Source organism: Pan paniscus, chromosome 9, assembly GCF_029289425.2.
Source record: "Pan paniscus chromosome 9, NHGRI_mPanPan1-v2.0_pri, whole genome shotgun sequence".
In the NCBI taxonomy this organism is placed as follows: Eukaryota; Metazoa; Chordata; class Mammalia; order Primates; family Hominidae; genus Pan; species Pan paniscus.
In genome coordinates, this window is record NC_073258.2 from 118,562,124 (window position 1) to 118,583,200 (window position 21,077).

The 21,077-nt window shown below is 50.2% G+C and overlaps 2 protein-coding genes across 6 annotated transcripts in view; both read right to left on the reverse strand.

Annotated features, from left to right (window-relative positions):
• Positions 1-16,431, reverse strand: part of FXYD6 (FXYD domain containing ion transport regulator 6) — a 40,526-nt gene extending 24,095 nt beyond the window's left edge. For 3 of the 5 annotated variants that reach the window (XM_008973506.4, XM_008973504.4, XM_063608288.1), the window contains exon 1: positions 15,572-15,849. The gene's annotated coding sequence lies outside the window, so the exon portion shown is untranslated. Of the gene's footprint in view, positions 1-15,571; positions 15,850-16,278 lie in introns of those variants that run through there. The other 2 variants (XM_008973507.4, XM_008973505.4) reach the window with 2 other exon arrangements.
• TMPRSS13 (transmembrane serine protease 13) overlaps positions 13,615-21,077 on the reverse strand; it is a 40,194-nt gene continuing 32,731 nt past the window's right edge. Inside the window, exons 11-13 of the mRNA XM_063608328.1 lie at positions 18,435-18,551; positions 15,572-16,017; positions 13,615-13,696 (exon numbers count right to left, since the gene is read on the reverse strand). Coding sequence (XP_063464398.1) covers positions 13,615-13,696; positions 15,572-16,017; positions 18,435-18,551 — 645 coding nt within the window. The remainder of the gene's footprint in view (positions 13,697-15,571; positions 16,018-18,434; positions 18,552-21,077) is intronic.

A 21,077-nucleotide genomic window follows, 5' to 3' on the forward strand; every position in this document is an offset into this window, starting at 1 on the left:
TCTGCCACTCAGTGGCTCTGTGGCCTCGGGAGCGTTACTTGGCTTCTCAGAGTCTTGGCTTCTGCAACTGCAAGATGGGCCTAACAGCATGCATCTTGGGATCAGTGAGGGTCAGATGAGGTGGTCTTTGTGCCCACATCAGTCCCCTCTTCTGTGAATGACATCCCCTTTTGGAAGGGAGCCTGCTCTGCCCCCACTCCAACCCTGCTGGTCTATGGGAGCCTGCCAATCTCCCTGTAGCTAAAAGACATGGTAGGAAAGACCTCAGCATCCTGCTGGATGGAAGGAGGAGGAGTCTGTTGGGGGAGAAGTCGGCCAATAGCTGACAGGTACAGAGCTGGCAGGGAAGAGAGGCAGGGAGGAGGGGCCCAGAGAGCTTCCTAGCTGTGCCTCAGGCTCCTGTGTTCCCACACCAGAGGGCCCCACCCTTCCCGAGTCTGGCTCTGTAAACTGATACCCCTGCTTCAACTAAATTAGATGGAGTTCTGTTGCTGTCATTTGCAATGAAAAGAGACGGCCTGTGGACGGAACTGAGTACAGCCTGGCGAATAGTAACTGCTGGTGAAGCATCACCTGTTAGTATCATTACTGTATCACTGCCCAACTCTGTCCTTGGCTTCCTCCTTCATTTCTACCTTTTCCAGGAAAATGGAAAGATAAACAGAGATAGGGGCTAGGGAGAGGGCCCAGTTACTTCCTCCCCCTTCCCTTCCTTTCAACATTGTCCTCCAACCACTGGAAGGCTCCAGGGTCCTCGTGTGGTCACAGGATGTGGAGGGTCCTCGTGAGGTCACAGGGTGTGGAGGGGCCTCGGCCCACAGCTGACACTGGCTCCCAGCCACTGCCTTTTCCTGCCTCAAGACAAACATCCTATGTCATCCAGAGCTGCAGACATGTGGCCCAGGGAGGACACATCTGGCTGGGACAGCTAAAGCAAGGGACACATCTTCCCAGGCCCAAACTGAGGGCACCCCCACGAGAGACACAGAAGCAAGACAGACAGAGGACATGAGGCAGCAGGAGAGGAGAGAAAACCCGGAGGAGGAGAAACTGAAAAGGCGATGCCCCAGAGGAAGTGGGAGAGGCAGGCAAAGGAAAGAGAAAGAAAGAGGCTTCAAGACTGGAGAGGCTGGCCCAGGGGCCAAGTCCCTGCAGAAACTGAGCTGGAAAATGGGAAGGAGGGACACAGGTGGTGAAGCCGGGAGAGGTGGAGGCTGCTGAGAGAAGAGAATTGGCTTTGGAGGAAGCATCAAGCAAGCCCTCACGTTATCCTCCTCCTTCTGAGGCCTCGGCTGCCCTGGGTGCCTCCACCATGCCCTGGGTGCCTCCACCATGCCCTGCGTGCCCCACTCACACAGATGCACCTAAAAGCAGAGACAGGAAAATGCACCAGGGCAGGGTCTGAGAAGGAAAAGTCAACAGACAGCTGCTATTCCTGGGAGAAAACATCTCACGCCCTTCCCTGGCTACAGGGCCGCTGCCCGGAAGACACAGTGTCTCTGCTGGAAAGAGACCAGGAGCTGCGGCTATCCCAGACTGAGGCCCAGCCCACAAGGTCCTCAGCCACCTCCTCTGGTCACCATGCCCAATCTTCTTCCTTCACCAAGGTCATTCAAGGAGAAGCCACTGCCTCCCACAAAGGGCCCCTTCAGGGTATCTCTCTAGAAGGGTTGGGCCCTGAGACACACAGGCAGGGCCCAATGGACTTCTGCAAAACCAAGGTGCTGTTCCTAAGATGGCCTTGTTCCTCCCTCCTCCTTGGGTTGAGGAGGTCACGGCAAGATGTATCAAGATAGGAACTCTTGTCCCTCAGCCCTGCGCCCTTCAGTGTATCTGTGACTGTCAAAAGAGAAAGGGGAGCTGCTGTGTCTTACATGTTGCATATTCCTGTTCCCTGCCCACATTGGTCAAAAGGGATGATGATGATGATGATGATGTGATGTTATACACCAGTCATTTATGAGACACCTTATTCACCAGATAACATTACAAGCATTAGCTCAAAGAAACATCACAACTCCATGGGATGTTGGTTATTACTGCCATTTTACAGATTAGAAAAGGAGAGGCTCAGGCTTATGCTATTGCCCAAGGCCCAACAGCTAACAAAAGCATACCTGGAACTGTCACTAATTCTGCTGGTGCCATGCACCTTCGACTCTTTCTTGCTGCCTCCCTGGCACATGTGGAAATGGGCAGGAACTAAGGGAAATAAAATTGGAGGCCCCAATTTATTCCTGGAATGCAAAAATGTTTCAACATATGAAAATCAAGCAATATAATATACCACATTAGCAAAACGGAGGGAAAAAAAACCACACGATCATCTCAATTGATGCAGAAAAAGCATTTGACATCAACATCCTCCCATGAGGAAAACATTCAACAAATTAGGAATAGAAGGAAACTACCTCAACATAATACCAGCCATAAGTTAAAAAAAAAAAAACCCACAGCAAACATCACACTCAATGGTCAAAGACTTAACGCTTTTCCTCTAACATCAGGAAAAAGGCAAGGATATCCACTTTCACCATTTCTGTTTAACACAGTATTGGAAGTCCTAGCCAGAGCAATTATGCAAAATAAACAAATAAGTAAAAGGCATCCAAATTGGAAAGGAAGAAGTAAAATGATCTCTGTTCACAGATGGTATCATCTTATACACAGAAAACCCTAAAGATCACACATAAAAACTGTAAGAACTAATAAATTCTGCAATGTAGCAGGACATAAGGTCAACACACAAAAAACAATTGCATTTCTATACATTAACAATAAAAAATCTGAAGAGGAAACTAAAAAACAACTCCATATCATAATATCAAAAAGAATAAAATATTTAGAAATTAACCAAGAAGACGAGAAACTCATGCAATAGAAACATTTCTCAAAGAAATTAAAGAAGATGTAAATAAACGGAAAAAATAGTCCATGTGTGTAGATTGAAAGACCTAACATTTTTAAGATATTAATACTATCCAAAATGATCTATAGATTTAATGCAATCCCTATCAAAATCCCAATGAATTTTTTGGTAGAAATAGAAAAATCTATGCTAAAATTCATATGGAATCCCAAGGGACCCTGGATAGCCAAAAAAATCCTGAAAAAGAACAAAGCTGAAGGACTCAAGCTTCCTGATTTCAAATTCTACTACAAGGCTACAGTATCAAAACAGTGTGTGACATAAGAACAGACATATATACACCAATAGAGTAGGATAAAGTCCAGAAATAACCCTCACATATGTGGTCAAAAGATTTTTGACTTGGGTGCCAAGACCATTCAATGGGGAAAAGACAGTCTTTTCAACAAGTAAGTGCCAGGAAAACCAGATGTACACATGCAAAAGAATAAAGGTAGACCCTTACTTAACACCACACACAAAATTTAACCTAACTGGATCCATGAGCTACACGTAAAACCTAAAACTTAAAACTCTTAGAAAAAAACACAGCAAAAGCTTTATGACATTGGATACGGCAATGGTTTCTTGAATAGGACAACAAAGGCACAGGCAACAAAAGAAAAAAATAGACAAATTGGACTTTTTTTTTTTTTGAGACGGAGTCTCACCCTGTCGCCCAGGCTGGAGTGCAACGGCTCAATCTCGGCTGACTACAACCTCCACCTCCGGGGTTCAAGCAATTCTCCTGCCTCCGCTTCCCGAGTAGCTGGGATTACAGGCGCCTGCTACCACACCCAGCTCATTTTTGTATTTTTAGTAGAGACAGGGTTTCTCCATGTGGGTCAGGCTGGTCTCGAACTCCTGACCTCGTGATCCGCCGGCCTCGGCCTCCCAAAGTGCTGAGATTACAGACATGAGTCACCGCATCTGGCCGAAAAATTGGACTTTATAAAAATGTAAAAATGTGCATCAAAAGACACAATCAACAGATCAAAAATACCACAGAATGGAAGGAAATATTTTCAAATCATACATCTGATAAGGAATTAATAGAGACCTCCTAAAACTCAACAACAAAAAAAAGCAAACAATCCAATTCAAAAATGAGCAAATAACTTGAACTAACATTTCTCCAAAGAAGATATACAAATGGCCAATAAGCACATGGAAAGATGCTCAACCTCAATAATAATTAGGAAAATGCAAATCAAAACTACAATGATTACCACCTCATATCCATTAGGATAGCTGCTATAAAAAAAAGAAAGAAAATAACAAGTGTTGGTGAGGATGTGGAGAAATTGGAACCACTGTGCACTGTTGCTAGGAATGTAAAATGCACAGCTGCCATGGAAAACAGTAGAGTGGTTCCTTAAAGTATTAAAAATAGAATTCCCATATGATCCAGCAATTCCACCTCTGGATATATACCCAAAAGAATTGGAAGTAGAACCTTGAGGAGATATTTGTAAACCCATGTTCATAGCAGCATTATTCACAATAGCTAAAACACAGAAGCAACCCAGGTGTTCATCAGTGGATTAATGGATAAGCAAAATGTGGTGTATACACATAAAGGAATACTATTCAACCTTAAAAAGGAAGGAAATTCCAACACATGGATGAATCTTGTGCCCAGCAGCTGTGAGATGGACAGAGGCTGAGGAGGAACATAAGAGTGCCTGTGGTGAGGTTGAGCATCCTGGCCAGGCACGGTGGGTCATGCCTGTAATCCCAGCACTTTGGGAGACCAAAGCGGGTGGATCACCTGAGGTCAAGAGTTCGAGACCAGTCTGGCCAACACGGCGAAACTCCATCTCTACTAAAATACAAAAAAATTAGCCGGGCGTGGTGGTGCGCGCCTGTAGTTCCAGCTACCCAGGAGGCTGAGGCAGGAGAATTGCTTGAACCCGGGTGGTGGAAGTTGCAGTGAGATCGTGCCATTGCACTCCAGCCTGGGCGACAGAACAAGACTCCATCTCAAAAAAAACAAAAAAGAGTGCCTGTGGTGAGGCTGAGCATCTTTCCATGTCCTTACTGGTTCCAGCTACAACATGGATGAACCTTGAGGACGTGATGCTAAGTGAAATAAGCCAGTCACAGAAGGACAAGTACCATATGATTCCACTCATATGAGGCACATAGAGTAGTCAAAATCAGAGACAAAAAGGAGAATGGTGGTTGCCAGGGGCTCCGGGAAGGGGGAAATGGGGAGTGAGTGTTTAATGGGTATGGAGTTTCAGTTTCACAAGATGATGGGAGTTCTGGAGACGGATGGTGGTGATCGTTCCACAACAATATGGATATACTTACCTCGCCGCTGAAATGTACACTTAAAGATCATAGTACATTTTATGTTATGTGTATTTTGCCATACTAAAAAAAACTGGGGGGAAAATGGGTATAGGTGACGGGAAAAAACATGTTGACCCTAACTCGTGACCAAGCTGGGCTCACCTGATGAGGGTGTTCTTACCCAGGCCAGGGAAGAATAACCCAAAATATAGCTTTTCAAACTTTGGCATGCATTATCCCCTTTTTCCTCCTTTCACATTTTCTTGCCCAACTCTGTTCTGCTGGCTATGACTGAGGTTGGGGTAAGGCTGGGACCCTGGGGCCTGTTAAGAGGAGAGGTTGTGGCATGTCTGTTACCCATTGTCGGATCCCAGCTGTTCCCAGCGATGCCCCATCAGTCCCAGCTGAGCTTTGGCATCAGCACAGGCACTCCTGTGTCCCTCTCAGCCTCTGTCCATCTCACAGCTGCTGAGTGCCCTGCTGCACTTTGCCTAGCAGAATACCAGTGCATTTATACTGAGTACTGGATGGAGTCCCAGACCAGTTGTAGGCTATCCTGTCCACTGGAGCTCAGCTCAGGGTGGATGCCAACAGAACTACTAGCCGGCAGCCTTTCACCGTGGGCTGCAAAGCTGCAGATCACCTTTTTTTCTGGTATGGCTCAGAATTAGATGAGGGTGTAGAATCGAAATAAAGGCCACCCCTACTCAAAAATGTATCTGCCTCCACAACAATTCTCCCCAAGGAGAGACGTTTAAATGTCACGACATCACTACAAGAGAAATACTCCCAATCCTAACAGTCATTTATATCTTGGCCTGAGTTATTTAATCAGATTGCTTTCCACAGCAGAGAAATTTGCCTGCATTTAGGTGGAGAAATTGGGGGAGAAAGAGCGTACTTTTGGAACAAGGTGTAATTTTGGAAACAATGGCACCCTTATCCTTCCAGTAACCAAGTTAACAAATATTTATTGATGGCCTAATGTTTTCCAGGCACTTCACTCATCACTGAGGGCACTGCAGTGGGCAAGACAGACACAGTCCCTGCCTCCCTGCCTGACGGAGGTTACGGCCTCACCAAGTTTCCGGGGCTTCCTCTCTCCTTCCCCATCTCCACACTGCGTCTGTGGCAAAGTCCTAGCCATGCTCGCACTTGCAGTATCTCTCTAATTGGAACTTCCTTTCTGTCACTCCTCTGGGTAACTTACCTAATAGTGCAGTAGCTGGACCCATCTTTAACCTCCTCCTTCCCCTCTGTGCTGGACACTGATTATTGCAGGACTAACCTTTCTGAAGTATATTCTGAATACCTCCCTCCCAAACTCAAAGGCATTCAGTGGTGCCTCTATGTCCTATTTAGTTTTTTAAAATCCAAACTTCTTTTTGGCATATGAAAACCTCTAAGTGTACCTCTCTTCTACCCCTCCAGTATCTTCTCATTATTTTCAGCTAAGATGGTCTACGTTCCATCTTCTGCCACGTGTGTCTCTAACTGAGTGCCTTTGTATATTCTGTTCCTTCTACTTACAATGCCCTTCCCTTCCTTGTTTATTCCAGTTCTCAACCCTGGTTGTACCTTAGGATCACATGAAGAGCTTCAGAAAAAAAAAAAAGAAAGAAAGAAAAGAAAAAAGATGCCTGGAAATCAACTCAGCCACATTCAGCTCTAAACCCGGGCAGTGTAGCCAAGGGCAGTGTAGCCAAGGCATCAGTAATTTTGAGAATCTCCCCCACTCATTCTGATGTGCAGCCAAGGTTAATAAATGCTATCTTTGTCCAGCTGCCACTCCACGTAGACCCCTTTCTCCAGACTCCAAGAGCGCCTGTTGCCTGTCGTTGGCACTAATTTGGCGCATAGTACCATCTGTTTCATGCTCGCTTCATTAAGATTCTCCTATCGGAAAAGTCTCTGTGCTACCCCATGATCTGTCCTCACCTGGGATGGTGAGGACGGCCGAAAGTGCTGGCTGATGGATTGGTATGTTTGTCTTGAGGAGCGGAGAGAACACAGCTCCAATCACCAGGCCTTGAAACTGTGCTGCGTGGGGGGCATGAAAGGGATGGAAAACCCAGTCCCGTCAACGTCAACAGCAATGAATCATCCTGATTGTATCGTCTTGGTGTGATGTGATGAAAACGGCACTTTCCCTCTGTGATCTTCCTCCCTAAAACCCATCACTCCAGTCTAATCATGAGGAGAACATCGAACAAATCCCAACAGGGCCACATCCTACAACACACCTGACCAGTGACCCTCAGAACTGTCAAAGTCCTGGGAAGCCTGAGAAAAGGTCACCACCCAGAGGCACCAAAAGAGGCACGACTCAATGGAGTGTGGTATCCTGGATGGGATCCTAGAACAGAAAAAGGACATAAGGTACAAACGAACGACATTTTAATAAAGTGTCAGTGTTAGTCAATATTATTGTACCAATAGTTGTTCATTAATTGTAACAAATGTACCACCCTAACGTAAGATCGTAATAATAGCAGAAACTGCATGCCAGGGGAGAAAATTGGAACTCATACAATCTGCCCAAGTTTTCTGTAAATCTAACTGTTCTAAAAAGATAGTCTATTCGTAGAAAAATAATAAAAATTCAAAAATTCAGTTAAAAGCAATCCTCAACCCCATCCCAGCACTCCGGCTCCTGCTCACCTTTCCGGCGTTTGATGAATCTGTAACAGGAGCTGGGCTTCTCTGGTTCAGAGCCTCAGAGCAAACAAACAACCATCAAGGGCTTTTAAAGCTGCCTTTTAAAACAAGTGCTTTGGGTCGACCAGAGGCCACAGATCCATCAGTGGAAAATGCACCCAGTTCCCTCAATTTGCATTTTAAATGCCCATCAAATAAACAATTAAGCATCAATTATTGTTAAATCACCTAACTTGAAATGATTGCCCGCCCCGCCCAGCCAGCAATGTTCCAGAGAGGAGTCGATGAGGAGACTGGACTCAGAGACTGGCAAGGGAAAGGACAGAGCAGAGGGTGGTGAAATTCCAGCAGTCCATGGCTCAAGGAGGCTGCAGACACTGCTGAATTCCCCAAGCTGCCAGGAAGGCAGCTGGGCAGTCTAGGAGCAGGACAGGGCACCTCCGCCCAGCGCATCACTGTGGCTGACACCTCCCAGGGTGGCCTTTCCCTCTCCTGTCAGGCGCCTTCAGTAGCCCAATGGCTCGAATGCTGCCCCTCCAACCCTCACTCATGGAAGAGAGGCACTCCCACTGCTAGGGTGCTGGAGGCTGAGTCGTCAGGTACCCTGGACTCAACCGGCCCAGACCCAACCCAGCCCGGCTGCACAGGGTGGAGCGGGAGAGGCAAAACTCTCTTGTCATATAGCAGGGGACTTATTTTTAACCTGGAGGCACCTTTATCTTTAACATGAAAACATGAAGTTCTTTCTAGGGAAGAGAAACTTGGACAGAGGAAAAAGAAGAAGAAGAAGAAGAAGAGAGAGAGACAGAAAATAACTGACCGTGAAAAGAAATAAGGCCTCTTCCTTAGAAACAGAAACAGAATTCACAAATCACAAATCCAGGCCTGTTTTCTGGAAGTCTCCCTGGAAAGATCCCAAGCTGGACCATGAGCGGAGGCATGGTGGAGAGATCTTAGCCTCTGGTCTTTCAGTGCGGGCCTGGCTTTGTCCTCCAGCTGCATGCGGGTCACTGTCATTCCAACCACATCCCCTCATCCTTGGCCCTCTCTGCCCACATCAGATATTCTGAACTGGGGCAGCCCCATTCTCTGGGCCCCAGCCTGGTCCGTGGGGCCCCAGCCCCCTTCCCAGGTCTTGCTGTCACCTCACCATCACTGACAACCGTGACACTGTGGCATCCCAGCCATCACCCATGGACTTCTCACAACAGCCCTCAGAAGCAGGCACACAGAACAGTACTGCGAGGCCAACTCAGGCACAGGCCAATGCCGCGCCTTGCCCAGAGGGAGTCAGAGTGGGATTCAGGCCTCCTGCCTGCCAGCACAGGGGCTGAGGCCCCTCTGGTTCCCCAGGAGATCTCGGTCTGGCTCCAGAGAGTCTGAATGGTGAGTGGTATTGCACAGAAGCCACAGGCTGGGGCCCCAGCAGGCTGCACGCCCCAGCAGGGTGTGATGGAGTCAGGCCAGGATGGGATCACCTCCCCCACACACCTGCTGACAAAGGCCCATTCAAGACAGGACAGACAGCAGTCCCAGCAGCAGACACAGAAACCCAGAGCAGCTGCCAGGGCCAGGAACCCAGAAGCCAGGCCCACGCCACCCTGCCCACAGCCAGGCCACAGCACCAGGCAGCCCCCTTTGCTCTCTCTGCCTACCTCTTTAGAAGGACAGCTCTGGCCTGCATGTTTCAGCCTACAGGGCACTTTGCACAATTTCATATTGTCTCCCTTTTAGGGGTAGAAGTGGCATGAAGATGAACCCTGACCCACGGGCCTGGATACCCAGAAATGTGCCCTGCCTTTAGAGGAGGGGGCTGTTGACCTGACTCTGTCTCTGTTTCAAGAAACACATTATCCCCTCCCTCCCCTCAATGCATCCTCATCCCCACAGAGCCAAGGCCTACACCCCTTCCCACGTAGGGCTGTCACCAGTGTATGCCCCCATCACACCATAGCTCCCTGGGAGCACAGGCACACCCTGGCCATCTCTGGATCCCCGGCACTGAGCACAGCAGCTGCTCAATAAATGTTGATGTGTGAATGAAAGGACGCTTCAGCATCATTATCCCTTTACATCAAATCCATTCTAAGCTCAGAACAACCAAAGGATCTGTAGGGAATTTTTCAGGCATTTAAAACTTTCTCGGTATCCTCCTTCCTCTGTTGCCTCATTTCTAATCTCTGTGTCTCTCTCAAATCCCAACTACCAAAATGCTGTGAGGAATCAGCCTCTCTCCTTTGACTTCAGCTTTTAAGCATCTCTCAGACCTCAGATGGCGTCAAATTCTTAGTTTCTAGACTCTACCAAAGCAAGTGGGAGACTGAGGTGACGCACGGTAATAAAGGGATGTGCATCTTGGGAACGTGTGGTGTGCACCGGCGTATGGGAGACAGCCGGGAAGGGCGACTAGGTGTCTACACCTCCTGGTGATGAGGACTCTTCCCCATGCGTGTCACAGCACACACGCTGTTCACTGGGCTTTCTCCACGTGTCTGACACTGTGCCAGGCACCGTGGGGAGAACAGACCTGCCACTGAGAGGCGGTGCAGTGGAGCGGGCGGGGTGGGAGGAGGCGGGGCGGGAGGAGGCGGGGCGTGTCCCTCCGCAGCTAAAATGCAGGTGTGTGCTCTCAAGGAAGAACTGACAGGACATTCACCGTATATGAGTATGTTTATTGGGAATTTTAATGCCTGTTTATTGGGAATATGGAATAATTACTTGAAAGAATAAACACTTGGGAGGAGCCACGAAGGATGATATAACAATAATAATGCCATTCTAATAATCCTAATAATGTGTCATTACTATCATTATTACAGCAGCTGATATCTCCTGAGTGTTTACTCCATGCTAGACAGCATGCTGAGCCCTTTACACAGCTCGCCTCATACTGTCCTCACACTCATTTGACAGGTAAGGAAACTGAGGTTTAGGAAAGTGAAGAAATCTAGGAAGCATCAGAATGCAGTTTAGAATCCAAGTTTGTGTGTCTACAAAGACTGCCACCCTCTACTCGGCACATTCCAGCAATGGCTTGAGCTCAGGCAGAGGGTGAGACAGTACCAGGCTTCGGATGACCATCTGGAGAAGGTGCCTGCAGAGGTGGCTGCAGCCAGGTCACACTGAGCCTGGAGTGCCTACACCATGTACCTGTGCTTATTAATAGGCACTGGTGAGCCTGGGGAGGTTTTTGAGCAGAGGAGTGGCAAACCTGGACCTGAGCTGTAACATCAGTGGGTAAAATGGAATGGGCTGAGAGGGTGGACGTTCACAGGCCATCACCATGGTCTGAGAGACTGCAGCTCTTCAGGAGAGGTGACAGGGCGTGTGAGAATGTGTGAGCCCCTGCCTCCCTGTCGGGTGTGGGAGATTATGTATGTGTGAGGAAGGGAACGTGTGTGAGAGTGTAAGTGCACCCATGATTGCATGGAGGGGCTCTTCCTATGGAGGAAGAAGGTCGCAGGGCCTCCTGGTAGGATGTGGACATGAGGTGGACAGTGGGGGAGAGGAAGGAACAGGACAAGCCCATTGATCTACCTGAGCAGGAGGGCTCCAGCAAAGGAGAAACCTCAGAAGCCCACAGGGCCTGCCTGACATATGAGGGGAAGATTTATTAAAAGGGTGAACGAGGGAGTTTGAAACCTTAGCCTCTGGTCTCTCAGTGCGGGCCTGGCTTTGTCCTCCAGCTGCGTGGGGGTCACTGTCATTCTAACTACATCCCTTCATCCTTGGCCCTCTCTGCCCACATCAGATATTCTGAGCTGGGGCAGCCCCATTCCCATGGCCCCAGCCTGGTCCGTGGGGCCCCAGCCCCTTTCCCAGGCTGTGTGCTCCCTCCCACATCTCTGTAACAAACATGTTCCTGCGCAGCCTACAAGCTGGCTTCATCCCTTCCCAGGTCGGGACCTCTCCCTCCCCCGATTCTGGAGCAGAGATGATGCTGCCAAATTGGTTCCATGCTTTTGTTTCGGCCGGAGATGTCCTGCCTCTCATCAGGGACAGTGTCAGAGCACTGTGTTCCCGACCGGGATCTCTCATTGCAACTCTCCAGCTGGCCAGGGGTTCTCCCTGCAGAAGATTTCATGGACCTCCAAAATGACAGCCCAGTCCTCTCCAGTTGTCTCTTCCAGAGAACAACTCTTTAAAGATCCTCCCCCCACCGCCGCCCGCCTCCAGTGTGCAGCCTGGTAGAAAAGGCCAGGTAGACCACAGCATCCAGGAGGAGCTGGCTCCCTCAGCCCTAAAGAAAGAAACTTGGTTTCAGCTTCTAGGGCACCTTCTGCCACACTGGATGAAAAGGAGACTTTCTCCAGGGTAACCAGAGCCCAGCCCCTTCCTGCTCAGCTCAGCTCAGCTGCAGCCCTGTATTATGAAATAATGAGTACTATTTGGTACCTGGAGAGAAAAGGGATCTCTTTCAAGATTGTATAATCCACACAAATTTAGAGGAAGACATGCCTTGGAAATCATGAATCTAAACCCCACTATTGACAGATGCGGAAACAAAGGTCTAAAATCCGAAAGGCTTTCAGTTGCTGAAGAGCAGTCCAAGCCATTTCTGGATTTCACCAGAAGCCCAGTTTGCATCCAAAGGGATATTTGTGCAATGAACGCATTTGCCTTTCGGTAGCACGGAAGCTCAGGGGGAGAGCTGGGGCTAGAACCCGGCCTTTCCACAGCAGGCTCCCTGCCTCCTTGGGGCTGTGCCTTTCTTGACTGGTTTGCTTCCCTCAGGGTGCTCAGAAGGTGATTTGTTCGAAGGTGAATATTGGGGGGCTGCCTGGCACAGTCTGCCATCCAGATGGCGGCCGACTAAGTCCAACAAGGTTGGGAGGAAGAGAGGAGGTGCTCTTATTTAGGGGAGATTTCAGTGGGCAGACTCCCCCAAGGCTGACGGGAAATTTCCAGGGTCTAGGAAACTGCCCTTTCTCCCCCATCTCCTTGCCACAGCTTCCAGCCTCGCCTTCCAAGAAAACATAGTGAAGCAGGCTCCCCGGTTGTACCCGCCCACTAAGGGACCCTCACTTTGGAAGGGCGTCCCAGTCACCAGCCGACCAAAGGCTCTCCCTCCAAAGGTTTCCATCAACCCACCATCTCTGATGGTGACTGAGAAAAGAAAGCAAGGGTTGCAGGACAGGCAGTGTGAAGGCCAAAATCCTGGCCGAGGAGTTAGAAGGCCTCAGCGACTACTGGCCACGTGACTGCTGAGCCTCAGTTTCCCCCACTGTGTTCCCACTGGATGCTCCCTCAAGGCCTCTTCCGGCTCTGAGAAACCTAGGATTCCGATGTCAGGGACTGTGTCTCCCTCCTCACCTTCATGTCCCCAGCAATTAATACACAGTAGACACTTAAAACAGTTCTTTGAATGATTGAATGAAATCGGTCCTCAGGTCAGTCTGAAGATCCGATGGAAGCCAGGAAGGAAATGCTTCCCCCAGGCGCCTACCGTCTGACAACCATAGAAGCCACACATCTTGGGAGAACCCTGGCAAGCCTAGAGCCCTTTGCACACCCGCTTCCTCTCCTAGATGCACAGATCTGTTTGGAGGAGCCAGGGGGGAAGCAGGAAAACGTGCCAGGAAGAGAGGGTGGCCTGAACCCCAGGCAACGGCGGGTAGCCCTAACTTTCGCTTTCTTGACTCCTGTGGCCCCTCTCCTTCCCTCTTTCTGGTTTCCCTCCCCTTCCTGCCTCCCTGGCCTGGCCTCCTTGGCTTTCCTGGGACAGTAACCACTTTTCCTTCTCTCCTTTGTTAGGGCTCAGAGCCTCCAATGGTCCCAGAGCTGGCCTGATCCTCTGCTGGTGAGGATGACTCCCAGAGCCTCAGGCTTTCTCTGGGTCAGGGAAAAGAGCAGCGTCAGTGGAGAGATTGAAATTCTGGTCAGTGCCCAGCCTCTGGAGCCCAGCACCTGGGAATGGCTCTCGTTAACACCTGGAGCTCCGGACTAGGGCTTTGAGGAGGAGGGAAAAGGGCTGCGCCCACTCTTTATCCAACCTTCCCTTCCAGGTTTAGGGAAGGGGCTCCTCTTTTGAGGGAATCTGGCAGTGCCTTTCCCTCCACCTTCCTCTGCAGGGTTCCCAGGGAGATGTTAGGGTTTTCCTTGTGGGCTTCCTGAGCCTCCATCTCTTCCCCTCCACACCCCTAGGGAGGTGGCTGGATAAGGAAGGAAACTGCCCTCTCTCTCCCCTGCCTCAGCCCAGCCTGAGACTTATTTAGATGTACTGTGTGTGTGTGTGCATGCACAGTGCGCATGTAGGGTGTCAGTGTAGCATTGCAGGTGGTGTGTGGTGGTGCGGTATATATGCGGTGTGTTTGGTGTGTATGTGTGTATAGGTATGATGTATATGTATGTGTGGTGTGAGTGTGAGGGTGTGTTGATTGCGTAGTGTGGTATATGTCTGTATGTGTTTGTGGTGTTGGTGATGTGCAGTGTGTGTGAAGTGGGTGGTGTGAGTAAGGGGCCACTGCAATTGGGTGTAGGAGCCAGATATCTAGGTCTCCTAGCCAGGGATAACCAGTATCTAGGCAACCATATTGGGGGGAGGGGAGGAGATATGGAGGTGAGGAATGGGCAGGAGAAAGAGGGAGGCTGAGAAATGGAGGAGTTTCCATGGCAACGACCAGGCAAGTCACGTGCAAAAGGCTAAGTTGCGGACGTAGACATACACATCCATAATATGAGGGTGGCTGGATCCCCAAAGGGGGCTCCTTTCAGAGAGGGCCTGAGATGCCCACTGATCCATCTTCAAAGCTGGAAATCTTAGCCCAGCCAGACAGCACGAAGCCACAGAGACAAAGGAAGTAGTGGCAGAGAGCACACTGGTGGGGAGAAGCCTCCAGTAGCCACGGTCCCGCGAGCGTGCAGGCTTGCAGCAGGTGACGAGGCAGACCCATGTTTCCAGCGAGGCTGCTCCCAGCTCCCACCCTCGGGTGCCTCCTCTACCAGCCACCACTTGTAAGAGCCAGAAGCCAGCGCTGGGAGCCCCAGGCTGCACACCCAACTCTCCATGGAAGCCCGGGAGACACAATAGGGGAGGCTCTGCCAGGGCCAGCCCTGCTGGGGAAAGGGGGCAATGGCGGACCCCAGGGCCCCCCGGAAAGGAAACAGGATTGGATGGATAGACAAGAAGGAGGGAAAAAATGATGCACTCTCATGAATCCCCGAGCGCTAGAATCCTTCTTTCCCTGCGCCCCCATCCTGTGCCCACTGCCCAGCCCCACCTTCCCCAAGCACCAAACCAGCAAGTTCCATTTTGTGTCGCTCATAAGTCCACACTCACACCCAGCCACACGCCCTCGTCCGTAATTCCCCACGCTCCACCAAGTGTCCACAGCTTCCAAGTAACAAAGGGAAAAGTCCTCATGGATAAAGGGTGGGCGCAGCCCTTTCCCCTTCTCCTGAAAACCCTGACCCCAAGCTCAAGGCAGCACTGAGAGCAATTCCCAGCCACCAGCGTCACCCCCGGCGCCACAGCCTGCCTCCCCTAGAGGCTCCTCTCTCTTCCGACGCCGATCTCCTTGTTTACATCCCCAGCCCGGTTTCCCGCTGCCCAGGCGGGGACCGCGGCGCAGCTGACCGCGGAGGACCGCACACACCCACTGAACACACAAACCCCGGCGCTCCCGGCGCTCCAGAGATCGGTCCCCACCGAGCCTCGCCCCTCCTCGGAAAAAGGAGCCAACTTTGCCCACCTCCCCAGCCGCCTACCTGCACAGCCGGTCCCCTCCGAGACTCCCAGGAGGACCCGCCGAGTCCCGAGGAGCCTGGGAGTGGCGGGGCTGGGGGCAGGGCGGTGGGTGAGGCTTGAGCTGCTTTCCCGCCTCCCCTCCTCCTAGGAGTCGGGCGGGCTGGGAGGCGCGTCCTGCGGGGGCGGGGGCGGGGGCTCGCTCGGGGCTGGGCTCGGGGACAGCCCACTCCGTGCTGCCGTCCGCTGGCTTCTGGGTAGCGGCCGCGCGCAGACCCCCTCTCCTCCTCTCCCTGTCCGTCCTCCCGCTCCGTGCTCGCGCGCGTCCTCTGCTCCTCTCTCCTCTCGGGGGGCGGAGAGATTTTTCCAAAGGGCAGTCAAGCTCCGAGAAGCAACAGGAGACTGCCGCCGAGGAGGCGTGCAAGCGCCGGAGCGGATTTGCCATCAGCTGTTGCTTTTCGGTTTCCCTCTGGTTAGGGTGGGAAGGGAGCAAGACAGGCACAATGACAGACCTGGTGTCTCTCTGCAATAGTAAACCCCGAGGAACGGAAAAATAGGAGAAAATAACCCAGCACCAGACACAGCAGCCCACGTTAATTGGGAGCCTTGGTAATTAAGGGGAATGTGCACCAAAAGCATGAATGGCTGTGTCGTGGGCGCAGGAGCCAGCTCCAGTTGTAGTTGTCATTTTCAGCTACAGGCAGGTGGGGAGCTGGGGGGTGGTCCTTACCTGAACCATAGATCTGCTGCCTTGAACCCCCTTTTCAATCCCCGTCCACCTCTGGCCCTGCCAGGAGCAGTACCACCCCGTCCTCAGCCCAGTCCCCAAGAGTCGAAATTCATGATGACGAACTTTGAATGTGAAGATGTAAATCCTGGCTCGGCAACCCTGCCTGTGACGCGACTTGGAGCATATCTCTGCACTCAGCTCCTGAGTCTATTTCCTCACGTGGGAAAATGGTGATTAGAGACTGACCCCATGGGAGGCTTAGCTCATAGTGAGTGCTCAAGAAATTGGCTCTTACTATTAGGGGCCCTACTAGGTAGGGCCACGGAGACGTCCTTACAAACCCCAAGCCGGGGATGATGGATACTGCTGGGAAGAAACCTAGCCCTGCCTCTGCTGCCCTCAGTTCTGGGCCTGTTTTCTCATTTGGGAAAATAGGGAGATGGACTAGATGATCCTGAGGTCTCTTCCAGCTCTGCCCTAGATGATCTAATTATTTTAATGAAAGGTCAGGTCTCAAAACCCCAAGGCAGGAAATATACATGAACTCAAGAAGACTTTGGAACCAGCAGAGGAACCATAAATAGCTACTGAGAAAGAGCCCCCAAAAAGCCTCCCCTCAGGGGGTAGTTCTGGCCTCTTAATCATGGAACTTGGCTGAATGGATGCCACTCTGGCCCAGTCCTGAAGTCCCTGGGGTTCCTGTGAATGCTAAAGCTCCTTCTCCAAAGCCAGACTCAAATCTTGCCTATTTGCATGCCTAACCCTTTTCCGTTCCTGTCTTTTCCTCTATAAACTGAGGACAGCATTACAACTGTCCTTTTCTCTTTTCATGTGTTCTAGGTGGCAGATTTAAAACCACACCCCTTTCTAGGCCTATGTCCTTAGGCAGGTATATTCATCCCTCCAAATGCCCTTGAATCCTGCCTTTTGGCCACCTCTCTGTGCTTTTTAGAGCACCTACTAGTGATGACACGTCAAGCCCAGGCTTTGCAAGCCTATTTGGGAAAGGATAGTTCAGAACTCCAAAGCCAAGCCACCTTCTGGTTCAACCCCATTTCCAGCCAGAGAGTTCTGAAGTGTGTGGCCCAGTGACTTCCCAGGTCCCCCTACCTAATGCTGACCAGCCCAGGCTGCAGAGGGATAACAGGAACTAAATGTGCATGAGAAACCGCCATGGCTTAACTCTCAAATAGTGCTTCATCACGTTCCATCCAGGGGTACTGCTGGAAGAATTTGGGGTGTTACAGCTACAAAGCAGCACAGAAGCTTGTTCTAGGGTGAGTCACATCTCCCTTTTAGCAGGAAATAAACACATCTACCCCCTGTGAAAAATGTGGGCATTCATAAAAAGAGGTCGCCAGCTGTTCCATTCTTTCAACCATGTATGGACAGGAGGAGCTACTCTTCACTGAGACCCGGGCCAAGATCTGAGGATATACTGTGGAGAGGAAAGATGTGGCCCCTGGGTGAGATAGAGATTTAGCAAATGTTCCCATGAATAAACGTGTAATTAAAACACAGTTCAGAGCCCTGAAGATATAGCATTTGAGAAAGGTCAGGAGATGTTAAGAAGATGAGGTAAAGGAGCCAAGAATTGGGATGTCAGGGTGGGAAGATGATTCTGCCTCTGGAACAGAAGCAGTATGTGCAAAGGCCCTGAGGCAGAAGGGGCATGGTGTGAAAGGAGCCAGGGTGGGACTGGCCCAACAATTCCTGGTGATTCCAGCTTTTATCCTGGGAAGCACTGATGGGCATCATGAAAACTGTTCTGAGCAAGAATTGGTGAGAGGCTGGGTTGGGATGTTCCTGGTGGACCCTGCAAGTCAGGGTTCAGGGGGCTGTGTGGGGGTAGCACTAACATGAAGCTGAGAAATAAGCCTGATCCCCACTAAAGAATCCTGCTTCTTTACAAGCCCAAAGAACAAAAAAAGATCCAGGGCAGGGCTGCGCAGCCGTGGAGAAAGTAGGGTAAGAAAGGGTGGAAACCATTCCTGAAACACTCCCCACCCGCCAGAACTGGAACCATGGGAAGACCTGGAGCTGGAGAGGACAGTATAACTGCTGGGAGCATCAGGGACTGCTCTATGCTTTGAAGCTTGCTCTGGGCTAAGTAACTCACAAATGTGCAGCTAAAATCCCATCTGGAGAGGACTTGCCCTGGTCCCTTGTATTGCAGCAAAATAGCCCTTCTGCATGTCAGTGCCTTGGTCACACAGCCACGGACAGGTCACAGAGTGATCTCCTGTGTCCTGGTCACACAGGACACGGAGGGCCTAAAAGGGAAATTAAAGGGGAGAGACCCTCACCCCTCCTAGCAGGCATCCCTTCTAGTGGGGTGCCACTTCATCCTGGGGTAGGCTGCAGAAGGGAGCCGATCTTGCCCACTGACTGCTACTTTGTGTCCATGCATACCCACTTGGCTTTGCACAGGTGTGAATGTGTGTCCTCCCCACTCAGCCAAATGCCAAACCCCCAACCCCTAGGACAGAATCGTTTCCTAGCTCCTTGGCTGAAACAGCTCTGCTCACTTCCAAACCACTCCTTGATCCTGGGTCCCTTCCTCTCTCTCCAACCTTTCTTTGTCAAACTCCTCCAACTTCTCCCTCAAGCAGCTGTGTTGAGTCCTTGGTCATCTTATGCAGTTGCTAGACAATCTAAATCCACAACCAGGGTTTTACCACCTGCTTAGTCTTGATGAGTCCACAATCTCTAGCCTAGTCCTCTCCCCAGGAGACCCAGGCAAGTAATCCCTGGGAGTCAGCACCGCCCACTCCCAATCCATCCTCCCAGTCCACTCCCTATCCATCCTCTCACGGCTTGAAGCCATTCCCTCTCATGTCTTCTTTGAATTCATGAATGGCACTGCCCCCAATCCAGTTACCCTGCAGAACACATGCCACGCTCAGACCTCTCCCCCAGTGCCTCCTTTCCTGCCCACCATTCCTGTTCTAGGTCAGGTCTCTGGCACCAGATTCCCACTGGTGACTCTGCCACAGTCCCCCTACCTCTAGGTAGAGTTATCTTCCCCAATACAAATGCGATTCAAAACTTCAATGGCTCCGTATTTTCTACAAGTTAAAGTCAAAATTCTTAACACGACATTCAGCCTTTACAACCTGACACCCACCTGCCTCTCCTGCTTCATCTCGTGACCCATTCCCTGCCCTATTTCCCCCCATCACCCTCATCACTCCAATCCTTGTAAATGTCGTGTCCCAGACCAAAAGAGCCGTGCACAGTTATCCAAATACGCTGCCTGATTCCTACCCCCAAATCTTTGTTTACATAGTTTTCTCTGCTTGAAACATCCTCTGCCTATTTTCTCTACTTACAAGAATTCTACCTATGCTGCAAAGTTAAATTCAAATATTACCTTATTAAAAATGAAAGCTGTCTTATCCATGCTGTAATTAACAGCATTTTGTCTCTACGTCTATAATTGCACTTATCATAGCCTCAACTTTGCTATGTTTACTTTCATGTGTCTGCTGCCCTAATAGAATGAGAACTCCTTAAGGTCAGACCTGGCCTCTCACTCCACTTATAGACCCCACTATCATGTGTGGTGACCCACTTATAACTTGTTGAATTTAAGTGAATTGTAGTTGTTGACTTGAAGGACTCTGCCTGGTCTTGCTCCAACCAACTTCTCCACATTCATTTTGATCTCCAGCCAGCAACCTCCTGCCTTAACCAAAGGTCTTAGCCATAAGTCTTCAAAGAGTCTTCAGAATTGGTTCCCCGAGTGCTGATACCCTGTGCCTAGACCACACTTGTGAAATTCATTAGCTTTGCTTTCTCTTGCCAAGATGAAGAGAGGAAGTAGTTGGTGCTCGAGGCCACAGTCAGAGGAGAGATGGATAGTGAGCCTCACAGGGCTGTGATCATTTCAAATGAAGGCCTTCTCCTGAATGGTGAGTCCTGGGGACCTCCCAGGCCAGACTGCCTCCAGAGGAAGAGCAGGTAACCATCGCACTGACCTGGGGGATGAAAAGCAGGTATTCCCTGACTACTCACAGAGCTGTTGGGATAGGGTGGCAGACACTGCTCGGTCCCTAGCCAGCTTCGGTTCTCTTCTTTTTCCTTTCTATCAGAACATTTTTTCTAACTGAGCAGCAGTATGCTCAAACTACTCATTTTCTCAGACTCCTTTGCAACTCTCGGTGTCCATATGACCCAGTTCTGGCCAAGGAGATTAGAACAGCATTGCTCCAAGAAAAATACAGTGGTATGTTTCTTTTGCCCTCCACCCTTTGTTCTTTCCTGTCTTCCTCCTCCTCATTCTTCTTCTTTGTCAGAAACATGGATGTGATGCCTGGAGATGAAGCAGCCATTTTGCAACCATGAAGAAAATAAGTATTTGAGTAAGGATGGCAGGACAAGAAGCTGTAAGAGCCGTCAACAACATCCGAATGGCTTCATCCCAGATTCCTTGTTATGTGAGCAAATTCAACTCCTATTACATAAAGCGACTGTAGCTGGTTTTCTGTTCCATACAGCCAATACAAGCCTAACTGATGTACGTGGGTTGGAACAGCTGGGGAGGACAGGCTTTCATCCTGAGAAAGCAGAAATTCAGCACAAGTCCTTCTCCTCTAAAAGTCCTTGACCTGCCACTTGCAGCCCAGTAACACACACCTGACACGTGCCCACACATCAGAAGAATAAACACTGGCATCCCTCTTCATAGAATGGGTCCTGCACAATCCGTTTCCTTACTTAGATACCTTTATATCAGGATCTTGATTTTGGGGAAAGGGAGAAAGCAAAGGCAGTCAGAGTGAGGGAAGTCTGAAATA